Source organism: Lithobates pipiens, unplaced genomic scaffold (assembly GCF_037356315.1).
Source record: "Lithobates pipiens isolate NorthernLeopardFrog02 unplaced genomic scaffold, aLitPip1_a1.2 Scaffold_8, whole genome shotgun sequence".
Classification (NCBI taxonomy): Eukaryota; Metazoa; Chordata; class Amphibia; order Anura; family Ranidae; genus Lithobates; species Lithobates pipiens.
The window spans coordinates 206,803,178-206,827,826 of NW_027507903.1; the positions used below are offsets into that span (position 1 = coordinate 206,803,178).

Consider the following 24,649-nt stretch of genomic DNA (forward strand, 5'->3'; position numbering starts at 1 on the left):
ATGCTGGGCCCGGGACATTTTCTACCCCCACTGGCCCCCCTAAAGTCTGAAGGACAGTAAACTGTCCCTTTGTTTGAAACGTTTGGAGACCCCTGGTCTATATGGTTACTTGTACATGTTGCTAATCTTAACAGAGCAAATTAAGGAAAGTTGAATTGGTGTGTGTCTATCAAAGTTCATGTACACATTGCCTTTTTGAGGTATACAGTAATACCTTGGATTATGAGCATAATTCGTTCCAGAAGAATGCTTGTAATCCAAAGCACTCGTATATAAAATGACTTCCCTATAGGAAGTAATGGAAACTCAGAATATCCCTTCCACAGCTACTGCTTGTCTATGCAGTACCGTATGTGGCCAGAGGTGTGGGGGGGCGCTGGAGACGCTCTGAGACACTCGGGAACAGAGTGTTTCCGAGAGTTTCTGAGTGCCTCCAAGTGGTCTCTGAGCGCCTCCGAGTGTCTGCAATCGTCACCGCGGCCCCTGCACCTCTGATCAAATGGAGTACTGCACACCCCAGCGTTTGAATCCTGCTTGTCTAGTCCAGCGAGTCAGCATTTAAAAAAAAAAAACGATTCACAATCGTTACTCGCAATCTGAGGTTCCACTGTATAATGGTGCTTTAGAATCAAACACAATATAAATGCTCTGTGTATATAAAGTATTTGGAAACATTATCTTCTATTTGATCATGTTCTAAATGCATTTTAATATGGTGTGTGGACGTACACTTAATTAATGGCTAGCCCTTTGCTGTGTTTCTTAAATGGATTTTAGAATAATATTTGTCTTTGGCACGCTAATAACCAGTTGTTCTTGTTTTCATATTGAACTGGCACGGTAAATAAGTCAAGCAGGCTTTTCCATTGCAGTGTAGATGTGTTTGTTGGCTGCTGTATAGAGAATCCACCCACTCACTTGCCTGCATAATGAATTTCCCCTATGAGGCTACCAGACCAATGTAGGAGTATCACAAAGATCAAATCTATGATGACCTTTACAGGACGGCCTTTCCCCACTGCAACACAGAGAATGTAATGGATATATAAGGTGTGCAGTTTCAAGCTGGGAAAGTAGAGGTTAGCTTACGATTTATTGTGCATTATTTCTAGTCTCTCCATACTGAATAGGTGTAAGGCTTGCTGATTTGGTATAGCAATGGACTGCTTGTCTTGCTTCTGGAATACTAAGGTGTTGCTATGCAACATGCTGTACAAGTTGATAAGGTGACATCTGTGAATAAATGGCACTGCAGTGTCTATTTTCCATTAGTTCAATGTTTACGTGTAATTCAATATTCCCGTTCAGCCATCGATTTTTGTTTAAGATTCAACATACAGAAAGGAATGATTATGGAAGAAAATACAGTGGACAACTAGTGATATTATAGTACAAATCTAATATTTGTTCAGGGACACATTTCATTAGAACAATGCTTGTTGATTTCTGTTCATCTCCGTGTTTGCCTGTTAATGGCGGAGTGATACATGCGTGTCCTTTTTGTACACATTTTAATGTTTTTGTGATCTCTTTATTTTAAATTTTTTTAATTTTTGGAAGGAAAATGCTTAGATAATTGCATAGCTTAAAATCATATTAAGGCTTACCTGTAGGTGCTGGAAATATCTCCTAAACCTCCACGGTTTAGGAGATATTTACAATAGAGCCATGCGCCAATGTCTACAGCGCATGCACACTTTAGAAAGGGCAGATCGTACCATTTCTAACGGGGGGTCATGCCGTGACTGGCAGCTCCCGCGCGCATGTGCAGAAGTGACGTCACGCTACTCTGGCCAGTAACAGAGCCGGAGTTCGCAGCCCTGGAAGGAAGAGGGGTGAAGATGGATGCTCACTGTTAGTGGGGACAGCGGTGATATCGCAGGCTTCGTTTTCAGGTAAGTGACACATAATGGGCTAGTATGCGGTGCATAGTAGCCCATTATGCTTTACCTTTGCAGGGAAATAAAGCGGAAGTAAAACCCTTCAGTATTCAGGATAAGAAAGCTTTTAATTACTGATGGGATACAGCACTGTACACTTATTTAAAGCAGTTGTATAGTTAGTTTTTTCACTTTGACCTACAGGTAAGCCTATAATAAGGCTTACCTGTAGGTAAAAAGAATATCTCCTAAACCTGTATGGTTTAGGAGATATTCCCCTCGCAATGAGCCACTGACTTCAGCGGTGCATGTGCACTGGGGATTCACAGCTGCCGGGAAGAAAACTCCTGCGCGCATGCACGGGAGAGCCGCGATACCTGGGAGACACGCCGAGGGAACATGTCAGCTCTCTCGGCGTGGACCGAGTGAGATGCCAGCGCCTCGTTCTAAGGTAAGTATTTCATAATGAGCTGGTATGCGGTACATACTAGCTCATTATGTCTCTTCCCTTACAGGTTTATTCCCGCTTTAAGGACTTTTTGCATGGACTTTGTCATTTATTCTTTTGTGTTTGACGTTTTCAGCCCACTGAATATTTTTATATTGCACTGAATGTCTTAGCCCCTGTACACACGGTTGGAGATTTCCACAACCAAATCCGTCGGATTTTGCCCGTCGGATTTTGTCCATCGGATCTTGTCCTGAAACTGTTGCATACACACGGTCGGACAAAGTTGGCGAAAAAATCCGATCTTTCAGAACGTGATGACGTAATTTCGTTACGATGGGACTACATTCAGGCTAGTAGCCAATAGCTTTGATGTAGGAATTTGATCTGAGCATGCATGGCACTTGGTCCGATCAAAATTCTCTACACATGATCGGAGTATGTCCGATCGGCCCAGTTAGTCTGGAAATATTTCCAACATGTTGGAAAATTGAGTCCGACGGATATTCCGACGGAATCAGTCCGATGCATACCACACACAGTCGGATTATCCGACGACACGGTCCGATAGGACACATTCCGACGGATTCTCCGACCGTGTGTACAAGGGCTTAGGATATTTTGCTAGCACTGTTAATGCTGCGATTTTCTATCTATGCATATTTCTGTTTATATTTTGTATTTTTTTAATAGCTGCTACAGTGCATTACTTTTTAATCCTTGGAGCGCTGGGATCAGTTACACTTGTTACTGATATTTTATAATAATATCATATATCTTATTTACCAACAGTGATGTAGATTCCCCAGGGCACAGTACGTAAGAAGCTTCAAGTGCTCACCAGAACTCCATATGGTAGGGATATCATTGAATGCATGGGTTTTCCCAAATTACAACTAGCAGGATCAAAGGAACAAACAGAAACAGTGACAAATTCAAAATAACTACAGATTGAAGTTCATACAGTAAAGTATATTGGGCATCAGGCTGCAGAGGGTCAAGTGTCAGACGTACGTTGGCTATGGTTAGGCAGAGTAGCCAAGTGCCAGATCACAAGATGAAAGCAAAGTTCAAGCTAGAGTTCACAAAGTTGGCAATCTTATAACAAGCCAGAGGGTGAATAGAAGCTAAGGTCAAATAGCAAGCTGGGTTAATGACAGATTATAGAAGCTCTGGGATACTAGCACAAGGCAGAAATAGCTGAAGTTCTGTCAAGAACAACTCAAAGAGCACACTAGCCTTGTATACAATGTAACTGCGCACTTGGTGTCTCCTGCATGCATGTATGTGTATAAACAAGCTTATACATGTCATTTACACATGCAAGGGGAAGACAGCTACTTAGGCTATGCGCATTCATAGGAGCAAGCATAAGACTCCTGCAACTAATCGCACTAGGTCTATAAAACCATGTTTGTCAGTAGAGTTTGGCATAGTTTTCCATCAGAGAAAGTGGATCTGACAACCAGTTAGATTTTTTGGCTGTATGTTTCCATGGTCTAATTAGCATTGTCTTCGTCACTAAAACACAAAAGAAATTAGCTCAAGGGTTTTGTCTGCAGGTCCCTTTGTTGGAGTGGAATTCACTTGATTTAGAGTTTTCCATTTTTCTTGAAGCATCTTTAGTCATTACCCTGGATTATATGTAGCTACATCCAGGGGATTGGACAATGGGAAAAAGAAAGCTGCCTGGAGATGTCATATATAACCTTTTCCGTTGCCAGAAGGCCTGTTTTTTGCTAGTGTCCTTAGATGATAGGCCTCTTCTTTCTGCTAAGAGAAACTTACCTCTTCTCTATGGGATCTCTCTCTCTCTCTCTGGTGATTCTTCAGTCAAGTTCCCTGGCTCTGCTATAGCCACTGCGGCTCTTTCTGTAGCTTGTGGATTGGTTGACTCCCTAACTGTGCCTTGGTGGACCATACCTAGACCCTGCCTGATTGAAAAAGTGGGGCTGGCCTGTAAAGTTGCTAGAATGTACTGTATTCTGCTCTTGGTGCATTAAAGATTCTGGTCCATGGTCTGCCAGGGGCTGTGCCCTGTCCCTGAAGACCCCTGTGGGGGTATGCCCATCACGGGGGTGATGGGCATACACCAAGCACCTATTTAACTTTTGGGGTGTATGATTGCCAGTGACCACCTCTCTAGTGGTGGTGGCTTGGAACTGGGATATCACTTTTCTGCAAATGTCTCATGTGGAAATGTCAGCCCCCACCATTTTTTTTCAGAGACCATTGTTAAGGCTTTAGCATAGTGTGTTTTCTCCCTCTCTATGCCCCTTTTTGTCTCCATGGTATCTCATTTGGTTCTGTCGGCCCTTCAGAGGCCGCCATTTAAACCTATTAAGCATATTTCTTTGTCCAACTCCATTGTCAAGGTGTCCTTTCTCATTGTTACTTTCTCTATGCAGAGAGTCTTTAAGTTAGTAGCCTTATCTTAAAAGTGTTGCACAAGGACAAGGTTGTCTTAAAGTGGCTGTTAAGCCACTCTAACCTGTATACACCATCAGCATTGCCTCCTATTGTAGGATCCCCATCTGTGGGTGATTTATAAAAATAAATGCTGCAAATACATAATTTCACTGCCGAGATTGCGATCATATGACTGGCCAGCTTTCTCATTTTCTCCTCTGAGATGCAGCGGGCAGGGCTGAGATTCCTCTGCTGATGTCAATCTGGAGGTGAGGAGGAGAGAGCTGTCTGGTCATGTGATCGTAATCTTGGCTCTTAAATGAGGTATTAACAGCATTTATTTTTATAAATCATTCACAGAGGAGGACACTGCAATAGGAGGCAGTGCTGATAGTGTATACAGGTCAGTGTTATGAAAGCAGTAGGAGGCTGGAGGGGCGGCTCACACACAGACAGAGAAGGGAGGGGGAGGTGGACACAGGAGCAGAGAGGAGACAGATAGCAGGCTGCTGATGACAGAGGCATGTAAACTGACCACTGTGTCTGGTCTCAGCAGCCATGATACATCGTGGTCAGTTAACATAGGGGTGGCGAAAAACTGTCAGGATCAGCCGTGTTTTTTAGGTGTTACAAGGGGCCAAATGACACAGGACAAGCACTGTGTCATATAACATGCTTTAAAGGAGCAGGATCCATTTATTATATTTTCTTGGGTTAACAAACGCTTTAAGGCCTAGGCGTCCTTACTCCCTAAGGCATTCTCTTCCTTTTACCTCAACCAGAACATCATTCTTCATTCATGTGTTACTCCAAAACATCCCAAGTAAACTTCTGTCCTCAGTCTTGGGGTGGTCTGTGCAGTAAGAGTCTACCGCTTAGTAGGTATTGAGTACAGTACAGGATACAGGTACCCCCCCCCCCCCACTCTTCTTATAATTTCCCTACTGCTTTCTACAAAATGGAGGCTAGCTGGGAGTGGAAGGAGTTATAAAGGAGATGTACCAGCAGCTGTTTTTTTGCTCGTGTCCAACCACCTGAAGGTAGCCGTATATAACCCGTGGTAATGTCTAAAGATTCTGTGTCCCGTACTGTACTTAATAAAACATATTTTACTGGTAAGTCAGAAATCCTATTATATTGCAGCTTACTAATCCCAAGATGTGGTGGATGCATTTGTTTCCTTTCTTCTAGCTTATTTTCTCTTATTTTTACCTGGTGATTCTGCCAGAAACAAACTACAAGGTCCTAGGATGATAGCACTTACTTCTGTATCGAGACAACAGAAGCAAGATAGGACTACTGAACCCTTTCCCTTTCCTATTGTCTATAACACAAAGTGGCATAGTTTTGTAGTCCTCAGAGAAAAATGTAACTGATACCAGTCAGCACAGGCAGATGACACAGAAAGCTAGCAGCTCACACGATTTTCATCAACAGATCAACAGATATTGCTTTTAACTTATCAAACAAAACACTTTCAATGAGAGAAGTTCATTGTTAAAGTTGTGCTGCCCACATTTCCTTTTTTTAACTAAAAATTGAAAGCCACAATAATCTGTTAACATTAGTATGCCCATATGTTAGTCTTGGGTTGAAATTTTGATGAAAAATGAAAAACAACCTGGTTTAAAATATAGTCCATGAGCACTATGTACCTTGCTTACGCACAGTTTTCCCTTTTTGGGAAATCATGAGTTGGAAGATTTATCATTAGCAACTGAAACAATATATGGGTTAAAAAAAAGTTACTTTTTGATACCTGCCTGTAAGTGTTTTCTACGGTATACTAATTCAAGCTTGAATCACACTGCGTTTCAAATACAGGCCGTCCCTGAGTTACAAACAAGATAGGTTCTGTAGATTTGCTCTTATGTTAAATTTGTATGTAAGTTGGAACAGGTACATTTTTTAAGTGTAACTCCAGCCAAAAAAAAAAATGTTTACGTTTTTTTTTTCGATAGCATACGGTTAACACGCCTGTAATGTTGGTTTTGCTGTCTGTGCCCCTGTTCAGAAGATTTCACCTCACTTTCTGTCCGTGTGACAATTGGATTTTAAAAATGTTGGGTTTTTGTGAAAACAAGGATTGTTGATAAAGCACCATTTTCCCCATGGTAACTCTTATGCCCTGTACACACCGTCGGACATTCCGACAACAAAATCCGTTGGATTTTTTGCAACGGATTTTGGCCGAAACTTGTCTTGCATACACACGGTCGCACAAAGTTGTCAGAATTTCCGATCATTCTGAACGTGGTGACATCAAACACGTGCATCGGGACTATAAATTGGCCAGTAGCCAATAGCTTTCCTCTCTTAGTTTATTTTGAGCATGCGTGGCACTTTGTCCATTGGAATTGTCTACACACGATCGGAATTTATGCGATCGGATTTTGTTGTCGGAAAATTTTAGATCCCGCTCTCAAACTTTGTGTGTCGAAAAATCAGACGGAAAAAAGTCAGATGGAGCCCACACACGGTCGGATTTTTTGACAACATGATTCGATTGCACATTTTCCATCACAAAATCCGGCCGTGTGTATGGGGCCTTACAGGAGTGAATTTCTTGTCCTAGGGGTAGATTTCCTCTCGCTTCCTGTTGTCTCCCTCTGTTTATTATAAGTATGAGTTGTTTGTAAGTCAAATGTTTGTAACCCGGGGACTGCCTGTAGTGCCAACTTCTAATCAATTTAAACGTCACTATTTTAAAATATTTTTATATACAAGTGAGTTATGGGATGATTTTCTAGTAAGAATCCCACCCTGTGTACACTCATTGTTTATCATGCCATGTAAAACCTGAGACCAGAAAGGCAAATGCATAACAAAAGAAACAATCCCTGATTGAACCCTGGCATGTCTGCAAGTAATACATATGGGAGGAATTAAGGAATAGCACACATTCCCACTGGAGCCCATTTATAGATCACATTCAGTGTGTTTGTCAAGAGAGTGATTCAAGTCACTCCAAATTGGAAAATTAAGCTTGTCAAGATAATAAAATATTTCTGAAGAATAAGGATTAAAGGACCATTCACACCAGATTGGGCATTTCCTGTGAGATCTTGCAGCCTATTCATTTGAATGGGCTGCAAAACACTCTGGGACGCAGAAGCAGTAGTTCAAGCACTACTTTTTCAGAACACACTGTACGAAACCGCATGGTACAATGCGATTTGATGCCTGCAAATGTGTTGTGTTTGCAAAATGTGTTTGAGGTGCCATTAACTATTCATGGGCCCCTCAGAAAACGTGCATGGAACACACCTTTACCGCACTATGTTTTGGTGTGAACCAGCCCTTAAAGGGGTTCTAAACCCTCAAGGTTTTTCACCTTAATGCATTCTATGCATTAAGGTGAAAAACCTCCTGTAATGCAGCAGCCCCCCCCCCCAGAGCCCCCCTTTTACTTACCTGAACCCGGTATTTCCAGCGACAGGGACGAGCACACCAGCTCCAGCCGGTGTCTCGGGTCCTGATTGGATAGATTGATAGCAGCACAGCCATTGGCTCCCGCTGCTGTCAATCAAGTCCAATGACACGGGAGATGGGGGCGGGGACGAGTCCTGCTGTTGGTGCCCGCACAAGTGCCCCAAGGGAGAGCCACTCCCCAACGGAGCATTCGAGAAGAGGAGAAGCCAGGAGCGTCACTGAGGGATCCCAGAAGAGGAGGATCGGGGCCACTCTGTGCAAAACCAACTGCACAGAGGAGGTATGACATGTTTTTTTTTTTTCTTTTAAACAAACCTTTACATATCCTTTCATAGATAACTGTACCTTTTAAAACATTCTACCTCTTTTTGATATATCACGGAACATTAAGCTACTTTTGTAAATACAACCTATATGTCTCCTTTTGTACCATGCTGTCAGTGTAAACATTGGCTTGGTGAGAACATGGAAGGCATCTGTATCATATACCTCTTTGATTCAGTTGGAGTGAATTATTAAAAAGCGTCTGAGATAAACTCTCAACTGGAGCGCAGTCAGTCAGCTTTTACATTTTAATTTTCTAAGCTCTCTGTGAAAAAAAAAGGATAAAACCACTAGTTGAGGAAGTACATGTATCAGGCTATTAATTACCCCAATGTCTTAATTTGTTTGCTGCAGCATACTCATGCAGTTACTGGAAATCACAAACTGCTAGAAACAGGAAAACCTTGCATGAGTTTAAAGAGGAAGTAAACTTCCCTTGATTGTATGTACCTATAGGTAAGCCTAAAATAAGGCTTACCTATAGGTGCTGTAAATATCTCCTAAACTTGCACCGTTTAGGAGATATTTACTGTATACGCCGCCGATGATATCATGGGCGCATGTACTTTGAAGGAACAGCCATTGCCATTTCAAAAGAACCCTGTGATGTGAGCAGCGGCTCCCATGAACCCGGAAGGAAGACTGTGGACCCAGAAGTAAGACGGGCGAAGATGGATGCGGCCTCCAGAGGGGATGACGAGGGCTTCGTTTGCAGGTAAGTTTCACATAATGTGCTAGTATGCGATGAATACGAGCACATTGTGCTTTACTTTGCAGGTCACCAAAATAAAAAAAGGAGGCAGTGTTTACTTCCTCTTTAACTACACTGTAGAGTGCATATCTCAAGTCCATGACTGAGAAAGAAAGCATTTGAGATCCCTCTAACTGTGCATTCCGTCTTTCACAATTGGCTTTCTGGACTCTGAACTTCTGAACAACTGGAGAGCCATAGTTTGGAGACCTCTGCTTTCGAGGTATAGGTATGTACTCTAGTATGGAAACAAAACTACATACATTGTATATTCCGAAAATAAGTTAGGAAGTTTTTCTTTTGTGCCTACCTCGGCATTGGAAATGGGTCGCCAATGAGTCATGACATAGCTGCCTCTAACAGATCATTCACATGTGCTAGGAGTGTCAGCAGATGCATTTACTCTCCTAACCTGTGAGAGGTCTGCTTCTTACCTGAGGACCCCACCATAAAAGTAGCTCTAACGAGCAGGGCCCTCTGATTCCTATTTTATTAAATTTTATTGTAATTGTACTTTCTGCCCTTATGTTGTAAAGCCCTACATAAACTGTTGGTGCTATATAAATCCTGTATAATAATAAAAGGTTGCTACTAATAGGTTTACTACAGGCAGCTGGTGGTTGTTAGTTTCAGATGCCTCAACTCCTTGTGTTTTCTTGTGTTTTGATCATCCTTTGTTTCTCCCTTATCAGTAATGAAAAACCTAATCGATCAAAAGTTTTACATGCAACCTCGGCCGAACTATACTGTTTAAATTTAGCATAAATAAGTATATAAAAATCTACAGATTTTGACAGCAGTGATGCGGATATTTGAACTTCTAATGCTTTTTAATAAGCCATCAGCAGCCATGATGCCCCATAGAGAAGGCGCTTGCATTAGATAAAAGCAAATGTAATGCCCAGCCTTGGCTTCACTTAATTATTTCTCTTTACTTTATTAAAGATACACACACACCGAACCCTTTACCTAGTGTATCACCACAGCGCTTAAATGACACAAATTCTACACCTTAGCTGCCACTTGTTACAAACTGTCAAAATATATAAAGGTGCATACAAAACTAGTGCTAAAAATATAATTAACTAATTAGTTGCACGTGGCGCTGTTACCTGTGTGCCTTTCAGTCAACACTCCCTAATCTTCTAGAAAATCATATCCCACATCATACAAAATGTGATAAATAATAAACACTTAGGTAAATACCCAAATTTACATTTAGATTAAGTGTACAGTGACATAAATGAACAAACGTGAATATAGTCCATCCGCCAAATACCAAAAAAAAATCTAAAATGTATAGAAAAATATATTATCTATAAAAATAAACCAAAAAAAAATTATATATAATATCCAAATAATAGAGAGTCTTTTTATAAAAGCGTGAGCAAATCTCCAGTGTTTAAGTCTCCTTATACACGTGACTCCTTCACCACACCATCCGTGCTTAATGACCCCCCTTCGTGAAAAAACTCACCAAATGCTAAGCCTTACACTCTCGTGTGAGGCAAAAGGGCTTGCAACAGATCTCTCAAGATGTAATTTGGATATCAGCACATCCGATTTTATCTTCTCCAATTGCGTACTTCAATGTGTATATATGAATACCTCAAAGAAAAATCACAGAGGGAGACCCCAATAGTGTAATACTGCAATCACTCTTTAATGTAAAAAATCGCACTCTTTATGCACTCACATGAACTTAAAAGGGTAAAATCACTTCAAAAGGATAAAGAAACTTGCTTCACAAATTCACTCCACAACAGCATTCTGAATACGTCGGGGCATTGGTGGTCACAGCGGACTTATTAGATACGGTACTGGATCACTTAATCTCACCCCTCCTCGTGCGTCCCGCCTGGTCCCACACAGCAGGTCCGTTCGAAAAAGGCGCCTTCAGATCAGATGATTCAGTTCACTTAGTCCTGTACCTCCTTCCCAGCTCCGTGTATGTCAGCTCAATGTTCACCAGATAGCCACGCCACTGATCTTACCAGAAAATGGGCATTTTGCAAGTTTCAGCTCACATTGATTTCAGTGAGGTTCTGGTTTGGCTTCCGAACGTCTTTGAAGTTCGCCGAATGAGGCTCAGACTGAACCCAGGGTAGTTTAGATTAGAGATGAGCTAAACTACCCTGGGTTCAGTCTGAGCCTCATTCGGCGAACTTCAAAGGCGTTCGGAAGCCAAACCAGAACCTCACTGAAATCAATGTGAGCTGAAACTTGCAAAATGCCCATTTTCTGGTAAGATCAGTGGCGTGGCTATCTGGTGAACATTGAGCTGACATACACGGAGCTGGGAAGGAGGTACAGGACTAAGTGAACTGAATCATCTGATCTGAAGGCGCCTTTTTCGAACGGACCTGCTGTGTGGGACCAGGCGGGACGCACGAGGAGGGGTGAGATTAAGTGATCCAGTACCGTATCTAATAAGTCCGCTGTGACCACCAATGCCCCGACGTATTCAGAATGCTGTTGTGGAGTGGATTTGTGAAGCAAGTTTCTTTATCCTTTTGAAGTGATTTTACCCTTTTAAGTTCATGTGAGTGCATAAAGAGTGCGATTTTTTACATTAAAGAGTGATTGCAGTATTACACTATTGGGGTCTCCCTCTGTGATTTTTCTTTGAGGTATTCATATATACACATTGAAGTACGCAATTGGAGAAGATAAAATCGGATGTGCTGATATCCAAATTACATCTTGAGAGATCTGTTGCAAGCCCTTTTGCCTCACACGAGAGTGTAAGGCTTAGCATTTGGTGAGTTTTTTCACGAAGGGGGGTCATTAAGCACGGATGGTGTGGTGAAGGAGTCACGTGTATAAGGAGACTTAAACACTGGAGATTTGCTCACGCTTTTATAAAAAGACTCTCTATTATTTGGATATTATATATAATTTTTTTTTGGTTTCTTTTTATAGATAATATATTTTTCTATACATTTTAGATTTTTTTTTGGTATTTGGCGGATGGACTATATTCACGTTTGTTCATTTATGTCACTGTACACTTAATCTAAATGTAAATTTGGGTATTTACCTAAGTGTTTATTATTTATCACATTTTGTATGATGTGGGATATGATTTTCTAGAAGATTAGGGAGTGTTGACTGAAAGGCACACAGGTAACAGCGCCACGTGCAACTAATTAGTTAATTATATTTTTAGCACTAGTTTTGTATGCACCTTTATATATTTCTCTTTACTGCATGTCTGCAAAAATTATCAGGTGAAGGAAGGAAAGAAAGTTGCTGCTGATAGATCAATTTGAACTAACAATGAATGGACAGAAGCCACAGCTAGAAGCCCCCAGTCAGCCAATTAGACAACACACTGTATTGTAATTTTTTTTCTTTACCTTTCTTCTTTTATGTATTTATTTATTTTTACTTGATTGGTATCACTGTGTGATAGCATTGGACAGATGACAGGCATTCTTTTTTGAGATAGGGGTTTAATAGACCCCAATGTCTCCCCAGCCCTTCACATCATCTAACCAGGCACAGATCTGTTCGGTCAGAAGTGTCCACTGGCCGTACCAGGCAGGAAATAGTGTTACTGAAACTGGAAGTGCTGAAATCCTCATCACCGCAATATTGCAGTAACGCTAAAAATCACTGATCACCACCATTACTAGTTAAAAAAATAAAAAATAAAAATAATAAAAATGCCATAAATCTATCCCCTATTTTGTAGATGTGATAACTTTTGCTCAAACCAATCAATATACGGTTATTGGGATGGATTTTGTTTACCAAAAATATGTAGCAGAATACATATCAGCCTAAACTGATGAATAAATAATTTTTTTTTTACATTTTATTTTAAATGTTTTATAACAGAAAGTAAAAAATGTGTTTTTTTTTTTCAAAATTTTCTGTTTTTTTGTTTATAGCGCAAAAATAAAAAACGCAGAGGTGATCAAATACCACCAAAAGAAAGCTCTATTTGTGTGGAAAAAAGTAAATAAATTTTGGTTGGGTACAGCATCACACGACCGCACAATTGTCAGTTAAACTGACGCCGTGCCACATTGCAAAAGAAAAAAAAAAACGGCCTGGAAAGTGGGTAAATCGTTCCAGGGCTGACCTCATTACTTGCAGTTACCTTTAAAAGAAACTCTGTATCAAAATAGTCTATAATTTCATAGATGTAGGCAGATAAATTACATGGAAATCTTTTTCATAAAATAAAAGTTTGTCCACTCCTATCTCCTGAATCTAGCCTCCCATCACAATGAAGAACCAATAGAGAAGCTTCTGGGTGGGGTAAAGCTAGCCAAGCTTGACCTTATAGGAAAATAGAGATTTACACCTCACTTTATCTTCCTATATCTGATTCTGTCAATAAATTTGTCATATCTATCTTCACTGTATGTTTTTTTTACAATATATGCTCACTATAGTCTGGTATACCTAAAATCAGGTTTGTAACTGTTATACTTTCATGGCATTCATGGCACTGGTCATTGACATAATTATACCCAACATATAACCATGTTACTACTCATATTCAATCCTGAAACTCAGTCAGCCACAGCGATCTTAATGTTTTTTTTTTCTTTCGGGAGTAGTAGAAACTCTGTAGTTTCCTATTTTAGAAATAACATTTATAAAAAGTCATGCCATTTATATATGCACTGTTTGCAGATCTATTGCCAAGCCCCGTATGAGCAAGTCTTTGACATGTGTAGATGTATGGATCCTGCCAAAGGTGGTTCTCCAACCAATATGTACATTTTCACACTAAGTGGAGACTGGGATTTGATTCGCAAGAAGTAAAACTTGCTACACTGTGAATTTTTGATGATTTCCAAACAGTCATCATCATTTCTATAAGGTGTCACTGCAATTTTACCCTGAAGCTGTGCCTTAGTGCAATTAGCTTTTATATGTAGCCTTTTAGTAATTGCTAATGGATTTTCTGAAATAATACATCTCTGTGGATAGCATAATTTGGAAAATGATCGCTATGGATAACATAATTTAGAAAATGTTGCCATTTTATTCAATTATAGCTTGGTAGTGTGAGAGAAACAAGGCTTCATCTATCCTTTGTGTTATTATCCTTTGCAGGATAAGACATGTTGCTATATAAACATATATAGACCTATTGATAAATGTTTTCACATACCTTACCTTACCTTTCACGCAGTTTTATAATTGCATTCTGTTGGGAAAAGGTTTTAAACCTAGGTGAAAGTTGTGTGAATCTTGTGTGAAAAATTATAAATGGACCCCATAGTTTCTCCGGCAAAGCAAAGTTAATGCTCTGCATTAATGGAGAATATATGTACAATAGGTAAAATAAGGGCCATTCTAGCAATTTGGCAGTTCTGGCATTTGTTAAAACACCTAGCGGGTCTAAGTGCAGACTGATGTGAGTCCTTGTAAACTGCCAAACTTCAGTCAGCCCTGCATTAACAGAGCAGACAAGTTAGCTGTGGTCTACACATTCTGCCTCTAAACTAGGAATGGTGGCATCAAGTAAACATGTCTTTACTGATTACTTAATTATGTCTGAGAAATTCCTTTACAGAATTGGAGAATGCTTTGGCAGTTTGTTAGGAGTGAGGGTACAGCTCTTTTTAGATTGGAATCTGTCAAATATTGGGCATCATATTGGCTGCACTTGGGGTAAGCCAGAAACAGTGCCAGGCACATCCAACTAAGATCATGGTAGGTTTGGTGCAGCCTGTTTTTAACTGGCTTTTGCTGTAAAACATGCACATTATATTCTAGTGAAAGAAAATGAAACCTGATTTATAGAACAGAGATAATGTAAATATTGAAGGTGAAATTTCCCACCCCTTTTTTAGATTGCTGTTTTGACGTTTGGTGGTACAGATTTTCCAGCATGTAAGATATAGTAGTTGTAATTTGTTTTTACGTGAGTATTCTAGTTATTCAACACAAGTCATATATATCGAACAGGAATTCTGGAGATTTTGTTCTCCAATCCAATAATAGTTGCATATTTTAAGGGAATTCAAAAGTCATTGTGTGACTAGTCTGGGACCCTAACGGTCACTTTTTGACAATGCCAGAATTCCCTTTGGGTTCCATAGGGGCATAAAGGGTGTTGGTTTTGGACTTCAATATGATAGATCCTAGTGAAATGCCCTAAAAGATTACTGAAACAGTGTTTATTGTGGACCATCCTGCTAAATTGCTATATTACTGCTGTAAGTGAATCTCATATAAGACTCCAAATAGACCAAAATCATTATAGTTTAAAGCTCACCCCAAATTTTTTTTTCTTCCAATAGAATGAGGGAGGGTTGGAACATCTTTTCAGGTTTTTATTGCCTTTTCTTATATGAGATTGATTTCTCCCACTTCCTCTTTAAGAAGTGCCTTAGCGAAAAAAAAGTACAAATAAATCCCCCCAATGGGACACTTCTATAAAATTGAAAAATGCTCAATTGGGAACACAGAAAGCATTTGAACCCTACCTTCTTCTATTCAGAATGAAAAAGGGGATTTGAATTGCGCTTTAGTTGAATTTTGGTTGGTTGAATCACTGACCAGCTTTTATATCTCAAGCAAGATTTCTTCTCAGATTTCCCAATTTAATTTACACTTCTGCCCTGCTATGGTTCTTGGTGGGTGGCATCACATTTCCTCTCTTGGGTCCCCCCTAATGGTGCCATCTGTAGCCAAAACTTTTTTAACTATCCCCTCACTTTCTGCCACTGTGACAGCACACTAGGACAATAAATCAGGGGATACCACCTCTCATGGGGCCATAAAATGACCAAATATCTGACACAGCTTTTAACTATTTCATACTCTGTCGAAAACTCAAAAACAATGTTCACTATAATGCAGTGTTAAAAAAAAAAGAAATAAAAAAAAAGAGTTCACAGAGATAATGTGCCCACCTAAAGAGAGCCATGATGGTGGAAAACTTGCAGCTAAATTTCCCATAAGATCAATTTACTTGTATCCAGTCGGAGCTTAAAAGGTAATTTGAAGTGGATTCTGCCTTTAATGCATCACTTTTAATTAATTTCATTTGTAAATGCTGCAACATCACATCCTGTTATGGAGCACATAATCAATGTATATGTATATACTCTTCTAAAACAACTAATCAATTGTTTATGTATCTTCTCTTTTTATATTGCAGACGAAAGACTTTAATGTGGAAAACTTGAGCAAGCCAGAATTGCGTTTTCTTTTAAGTATATTAGAAGGAGAACTAGAAGCAAGGGATCTTGTGATAGAAGCCTTGAGGGTAAGTTTTACTTTTTATCTGTATACTTATTTTTTAATAATGCCACTTCTTTAAATGAGCTCATTGAAGGCATTTTGTAACCTGGTATGTTTATATTTTTTGTATTTGCTGCAGGCTGGTGCAGAGTTCTGCACATTTTAATATTTGAAAATGGTATATACACATCTTATCTTTGTTTTAAGCTGCCGTGTATGCCATTTGCAATGCATAAATGTTATTTAATTTTCACCAGGATTTCCACTAGCTTTTTCCATTATTTGGGGATCTTTGTCCCATTGCGACATTTCGCAATGCATTAATGTTCTTTAATTTTCACACGATTTCTATTAGGCTTTCCATTATTTAGGGATCTTTGTCACATCGCTGTATTTTACATTATGGCCAATATAGTGGCGATGAGCTCCTCCGATTTTAGACTTCATTCACGCATGTGCATTTATATAGGAGATTCCTGTAAATGAATCACAACCCCACTGTCATTTTATCTGTATCTTACCTTAAGTAGCTATAAAAAGCAAGTTTTTGTGTCTGTGATGTGACTCCTTCTCCTGGTTGATTTTTAAAGTTCTCTGACTTTCTTTTTCTTTCTTTTTCCAGTCCTGATACTACATGACCCATCATGCTTTGAGCCTCTGTAGTTTTAGGGCAGGCTATGGGAGTCACTTGTTGCAGTTCTGGAAGCGATTGTGGGTGTGTCTGAATACAGATCACTTTTTAGTCTGCAGAGCAGGTGTAAATGTGTCATTCCTGTCTTGCAGCATGCCAAAGAATTATGGCTTACTGCAAAACTACAGAAGAAGAGGCCCGTCTTCCTTCGGAAAGACCTTTACCAGACCCCTTCATTTTAACAGTTCCCTAAAGTCCACAAGAACTTGGACAACTCCCCCGAGGTGTCCCATGGCTGAAATGGACCCTGATAGCACCAGTGCCTCACCATATATACGGCTCCCCTTGCTCCACTCTCCAACCTGATGAAGTGCGCATGCCCAAGATCGGCATCACGCAGACTTAGAAAATGCGTCGCAACTCCCTCCCCGCCGGGGACGTCATCCGAATGTGCCACGTTCCATGCCACGATCCAGCTTTATCTGCTCTGCTCGGCTTTTCACCTGAGAACTTCTGCCTGTTCTCCTCCACGCAGCAGCATACCCTGGTGGGCCACATCGTGGACATCCAGTGCTGACATCCCAGACTCCCCTTCCCAATGAGCTTATACTTCACTCCATGTGAGTTGCCCCTTGTATTTTATTGCACCTAATAAACCTGTAAAACAGTCTGCACTTTGAGGCGCTTTTTCTTCTCTCTCCTGCTTGTTTCGATTTGAAAAATGCTAATTTACAGGCAGGAGTTTTTAGGCCATGATCATGCGACCAACAATGCCCCATTCTGCTTCAGAAGTAGCTCAGGTACCCTTTTGAGCTTCAGGGACTGAGCTACAGGCACCTGCATGCTCATATTTGAACAGGCACAATTTAAAAGCATGATATTTTGGTTGCTGAGTGTTTTAGAGCTTTGAACGTCAAGCTACAGAATGTTAAGATGCAAATGTAACCTTAAATTCATAACAGCTACATTGAAAGAGCCAGGAAATCCAAAATGAATTCAATGCTACTGGAGTCCCTCAGAGATTTAGAGAAACTAGTCAGTTATGCAGCCAAACATCCAAAATTGAAATACTGCTTTCATTAGACAATCATACGACTGTCACTGTAATGTAAAAGCTAAGTGACAGAAAACAGAACATTTGCATTGCAGTTTTTATTAAAGTGGATGTATCACGAATCTTAGCTGTTCATACTGAACATAAATGTAAAAAAAAGCTCAAACTAATTTTACCTTATGTGAAGTTGTATGTTAAAATGATCAATATATCCAGAAATATAGGTTGCTGAAATAACAGACAAATCTTAAATTTCCTGAGTTTGAGCTTGTCCACTTTCCCTCCCACCTTCTGGCTTTTTTATCTATCATTGATGCCACCTGCCTAGTTAGAGGACCAATAGGACAACTTAGGAGACAAAGCTGGTGGGGCAAAGCTCAGACAAACTTGAGATATGAATACAGTTTAGCAGTCAACATGCCTTGATCTGCAGATCATTTTGATATGCAATTTTCACAGAAGGGAACCTCCAATTATGCAGTTTTCATCACATGCACAGTTGGAGTTGCTAAGATTTGTGGCGGTTTTATATCTTAACTCTTCTATGTCATAGAGTAACATGATTTTATTTTACCACCAAGAGCCAAGGTTTAAAAATACTTCATACTATGCATTCATGTTTAAATTATAATTCTTTTTCTTTATTCTGTAACAGCACATGGTCTAAAGTTCTTCTTTACTTTAGGTATCCTCTATGGCTAGTACTTTGTTAACAGGCAATTATGAACATTGGAAAAATTGGAAAATGTTGGTATGTTAGATTTGTGCCCGGCATGAAACAGGTCCTGTGTATCATTAAAGATCTCTTTACAGCTTCATCCTCGGGGCCCTAGTAGCGTGGCGGTTGGATGCTATGTGATCTCTTATAAATTTGTCCTTGAGCAGGGAACCATGTTCTTGTTCTTATTGCCTTCACTAATACACAACTGAGAATAAATCTGAGATTTTAATCTTGTATTGGAAACTTTATCATCCTCACCATCTCAACCATTTCAATCATGTCTGTAGACGTTAAGACACTCTTCCTGATGAGAGCAGCCTCTAGAGAACAGAAGAATTGCATGCTGTGCCTACCGAAGCATATCTAGCTTTACAACTTAGTTGTCACTATTTTAGGATCATCTAAAGCCACAGACACGTTCTAAAGGATAATGACAAGATCAAATGGGCAGTTTCAAAGCTTTACACATAAAAATGCCCCTGGTGGGAACTGGAGCCAATGCTCATCATGCCAGACAGAGAAAACGGAACTTCTGTTTTGGATACTGTCTGACTAACAGTATTTTGACTTATTTAGATATATAGATAGACAGATATATATATATATATATATATATATCTATATATATCTATATATATCTATATATAGACAGATATATATATATATATATATATATATATATATATATATATATATATATATATATATATATATATATATATTAATATTTATCTATCTATATATATATATATATATATATATATATATATATCCACTACAATACAGGGCACTTTCGCCCCCTTCCTTCCCAGCCACTTTAAATGACAATTTCAAGGTCATGCTACGCTGTACCCAAATGAAATTTTTATCATTTTGTTCGCACAAATAGAGCTTTATTTTGGTGGTATTTATTCACGACTCAGTTTTATTTTTTTGCGATATAAGCAAAAAAAGAGTGTGAATTTGGAAAAAATATTCTAAAAGTATTCTGCTACAAAAATTCCGTTAAATGTATAATAATTGGTCTGTGTGATCACAGACATATGCATGCAAATTATCATGTACAGATGTGTGCAGGTGATCACAGACATATATGTGCAGATAATCATTGGGACATGTGATTTTAGTGGAACATATGTGGGGGACATGTGTTTTTATTATTTGGAGACATGTCTTTTTATTATTTGGGGACATGTGTGTTTTGGGGACGTGTGTGTTTTACACTAGACTGGTGATCAGTGAGTAAAAAGCTGTAAAAAACAGCTCATACTCACTGATCACCAGCCGACTGCAGCGATCTGCTCTCCTCTCCTCAGCGACGACTTCCGTGTGAGGAGAGGAGAGCCTATTGTCTAGCAACCGGCTGTTTGTTTACATCACATGATGGCTGTGATTGGACACGGCCATCTTGTGATCAGGAGGGCAAATCACAGAGCCCTCCTGCTAATCCGAGATATGCCACGTGACACGAGCGCATCGAGATCGCACTGCTGCGCGGGGACACGCGCGCAATCCCCCTCCTTTTGAAGGACGTTCCTGAACATACAGTCAGAAGGAGGAGGCTTCCACCCGGCCATATATATATACATTGGCCTGGTGGGAAGTGGTTAAATATATATATCTATATAGCTCATGTCTAATATTGAGTAGGTCCCCCTTTTGCCACCAAAACAGTTTTTTTTTTTTTGCCAAAACAGCCCTAACCTATCAAGGCATTGATGCCACTAGGCCTCTGAAGGTATGCTGTGATATTAGGATATTAGGCACAAAGTCGTCAGTAACAGATCCTTTAAATTCTGTAAGTTGTGAGGTGGGGCCTCCATAAATCTGACTTGTTTTTTCAGACTATCCCCCAAATTGGATTAATATGTGGTAAATTTGGAGGCCTCATTAGCAATATCCAGGATGGAGTTTTAGAAACAACATTTCTCCTCCCTTCTACAAACCTAAATTAGTTCTATTGGCTCAGCCATAATGTTAGACTCTACTACAGTAAACATATTTCTAGATGGGAATAAAATGATTACCTCTTTATATAAGCATATAAATACTTTTTTTTTTTTTTTTTAAGTAATGCAATTTCCCTTAAAAAGATAATGCTATCCTTCAACCACCTCAATATCAGTATGTTACAGCCCTTCCTTTCCAGACCATATTTAAGTTTTCTTTTTAGTGTATTAGTAGTAGTAGTTTCATGTTATAGTCATGCATCACTGCAGAAATAAATCATCATATAATTTTTTGAGACAGAGTTTTTGTTGGTGGTATTTAATAACTATTGGGTATTTTCATTATATAAAGGAATAAAACACTAAACATTTTGAAGAAAAACGTCCCTTGCTTTCTGGAATAAAACATATGACATAAAAATACCAGGACCTTTTATTTTTTTGCTACAATATTTTTTAAATAAAGAAACATGTTGGTATTGAGGTTCGCTTAGCCTTTAAAAGTAGCCCACTAAAAGGGAAGCCTTTCATTAATAGTGGAAGAAAGTTCAACAGAGGATGAAACTGTGGAGGAAGAAACGCTGCTGTGTGGGTGGAGCTATTCACCTGCTGTCAGAGGGGGCTCTGACTTGGCACCATATTACATGTTACACCTTAGCCTTTATATGCACATCTAAACTTTAATCCCACCTCCCATTTTGGTCTTCAGCAGCACTTTAACCTCTCCCCTTCCAAAAGAATTCTACACCGTTGGTGATAAGTGACAGTTTTATCCCTCCAAAACAATCCTATAATCATTGGTGACATTTTAAAACTTCCCACTCCCACCCTCATCATTGGCACTCAAAATCCCCCAATAACAATCCCACAACATTGGTGGGCAGCAGCCTCTCTCTCTCTCCTCTCCTTTTGATAGCCTGCACTATTTTTCCTTGATCCCATTCCTCCATTTAGAGAGGAAAGGGAGGGCTTTTAAATATAAATAGTAGTACTGATTACATTTGTGAGTTCTCTGATTGGTCATTACAGCTATCACAAGGCACAGCGCTACTCTGGTGGCCCCTGTAGCTTTAGCCTATCCCTACTGCTTTGTGAAGGCAGGATTATAAGCATTGTGATCGCTCTGGGTGCGCACACCAATAACAATTATCATGGTGTCCTCTTAGAATATCCTATTCAGAGTATATTTTATTTTAATTTTGATTAAATGTTAATTTTGCTTGACTAGTGAAGGGAGAATAGTCACATTCCTGTACCTCGCAGATATTGCTTGTGTTGTATTTATGTCACAGGAACTTTATGCAATAATAATATACAAAATGATTGCACTATGGTGTAGCTTCTCAATCCTCTTTTTCAGGATGAGCTTTGGATTGACAGATATCTGATTACATTGTTTAGAGATAATGCTAGAATAACAACAGTATAACATATTAAGTTATTAAAGAGGTTTTTTATGTAAATTTGGGGTATTTTGTCCTATTTTTACATGATTGCACTAAATAATTTCATAATGCTGCATCAGCCTTACTGAAATTCACTGGAATTCCCTATACGAAAATACTAAAGATAAACCATTTTTGGCCTTATAAGGAATGCTGTTTAGAGGAAACCTGTGAGGAGTACCTCATCGCATCCTCAGATCACTTTTTTTTTTTTTTAAAGGTTTACATCAGGAATTGACACGACAAGATTCTCTACTTAAAACAATTAATATTATTACACATAACCAATTGCATAAACATAGAATGGCATTTTCTACATAATGGTACAAAGAACGTAATTTTTTTACCGCTCAAAACACCAGACACGTAAGTGAGTCTGATGGCAAGTTTTTAGTGGTTTACTTGGTGTAGAAGGAAGGGGGTGTAAGGTGAGAAGGACAAGAAAAAGAGGAAAAAACACAGGGCCAGTGAGGGCTTCTGTGGTGGCATCTCCTAATACAGAGTTGTGGAGTGTAATAGAGAGTTACTCAGTATTGTAAGTATTTATCAAACATGTATATTGTTCCCAGTAGACTGTAGTGGTAGACTGTGGTCAGGTCCACAAAAAGGGATGTAAATTGTTGGCTTATTTGAAGGACCTGCTGCCAAAAGGGACCTTTTTATAGATAGTCCTAAAATATGTGTAAATGTGCCCCCTTGTGAACCTTCAATCTCCAACATAGATGGTTTTTGTTGTAGGAAAGGTTTAGCAAGGACGGTTGGGGTCCTATACCACGCAGATCACTTTTGTTACATGCCAGATTATAGAGATCCCAGGGTACAAATTGTGACATTAATTTCTTGGTCATGCTTCTTGCCATCCTTTGTCTGCTCTTTACATCTTCCTATTGGTCAACAAATGCAATGGTTGTATTTACGGATCAAGATGAAATTGGCACAGTATGTAAAACACTTAGATGTATACACATCTTAAAGTGAAATTCCAGCTTCATCCTAACTAGCCTTAAAACTGTCCCCTCCCCCCTCCTAACACCTATTTGAACTGAGTAAGAAAGTAGGGGAGAGGAGAGAGTGCTCCGACAATGGCTGGTTGTGCCTGGAGCATGGACTTCCTCAGCCCAACCGTTTCCGGCGCTCCCTCCTCTCCTCAGCGGCATTGGCTGACCCAGGGGAGTATGATCACATGATCGGACTGGAGCGGGCTGAAAATAGGTTAGTATATACATCTTTCTTAAACATGTTAGTTAGAATAGATGTTAGGAAGGTTAGACCTGGTTCACACATATGCAGGTTGCAGTTTGCATATTCCAGGTGCATTTTGCATTTTTCAATACAGGTTTTTAAGCCATTGATGTCTATGGAACCATGAACCAGAATAAAGTCCCTGGCCCTTTCTGTAAAAGGCACAGATGTGAACTTGACCCATAGAAAGCCATGTTAAATGGACTGTAGTGTGTTTCTGCAAAAATGAAAATGCGCTAAAAAATGCATAGGTGTGAACCAGGCCTAAAGGATGAAGCTGAACTTCCACTTTAAGCTTGTTAGTTTGAATATTTGATTGTAAAGGTGGATTACCTTTAGGCTGGATTCACACTTATGCATTTTTAGTGCTTTTTGCATTTTGCAGATTTGCACTACAGAACGTGTTCCATAGCAAACCATGTTAAATGGACTGTAGTGCAAATCTCCAAAATGCAAAAAGCACTAAAACTGCGTGAATCCAGCCTTACATTTCACAATTTTCACTGCTTTACAGTACCTGGCTAGCATTTTGTTTTTAAATTCAGCATCTGTGTGGAGCAGGCATAGGGGACAAGTTTGACAGTTTTAGAGCCGGTGTACTCTTATGCCCCGTACACACGAGCGGACTTTTCAACATCCAAAGTCCGTCAGACCGAGTCCGTCAGACTATCCGATCGTGTGTGGGCTGCAACGGACTTTAGCTTCGCAAAAGTCTGACGGACTTTAGAAATGAAGCATGCTTCAAATTTTCCCGATGGAACTCCGCCGGACCCGGTCCCCTTCGAAAACTCCGCTCGTGTGTATGCTACTCCGACGGACTAAAACCGACGCTAGGGCAGCTATTGGCTACTGGCTATGAACTTCCTTATTCGAGTCGGGTCGTACGTCATCACGTTCGAATCCGTCGGAGTTTAGTGTGATCGTGTGTGGCCAAGTCCGTTCGGCCGAAAAGTCTGTCAGAACTCCGTCGGAACTCCGGCGGAACTCCTTTGGAAGTCTGTCGGACATAAGTCCTCTCGTGTGTACGGGGCATTATAAGGCAACATTTCATTGGTGTGTTTAGCATTGCTGGTTAATCTGACCAGAAGTACATCTAAATATGCTAATTACATATGATAGCTCACCTGGGAGGCCCAGGCTGGTTAGAA

General features: G+C 39.7%; 1 protein-coding gene across 2 annotated transcripts in view; it reads left to right on the forward strand.

The window, feature by feature from the left end:
* CTTNBP2 (cortactin binding protein 2) overlaps nt 1-24,649 on the forward strand; it is a 149,321-nt gene that overhangs the window by 20,750 nt on the left and 103,922 nt on the right. For both annotated transcript variants that reach the window (XM_077468478.1, XM_077468479.1), the window contains exon 2: nt 16,377-16,484. In XM_077468478.1, the coding sequence (XP_077324604.1) occupies nt 16,377-16,484 (108 nt within the window). The remainder of the gene's footprint in view (nt 1-16,376; nt 16,485-24,649) is intronic.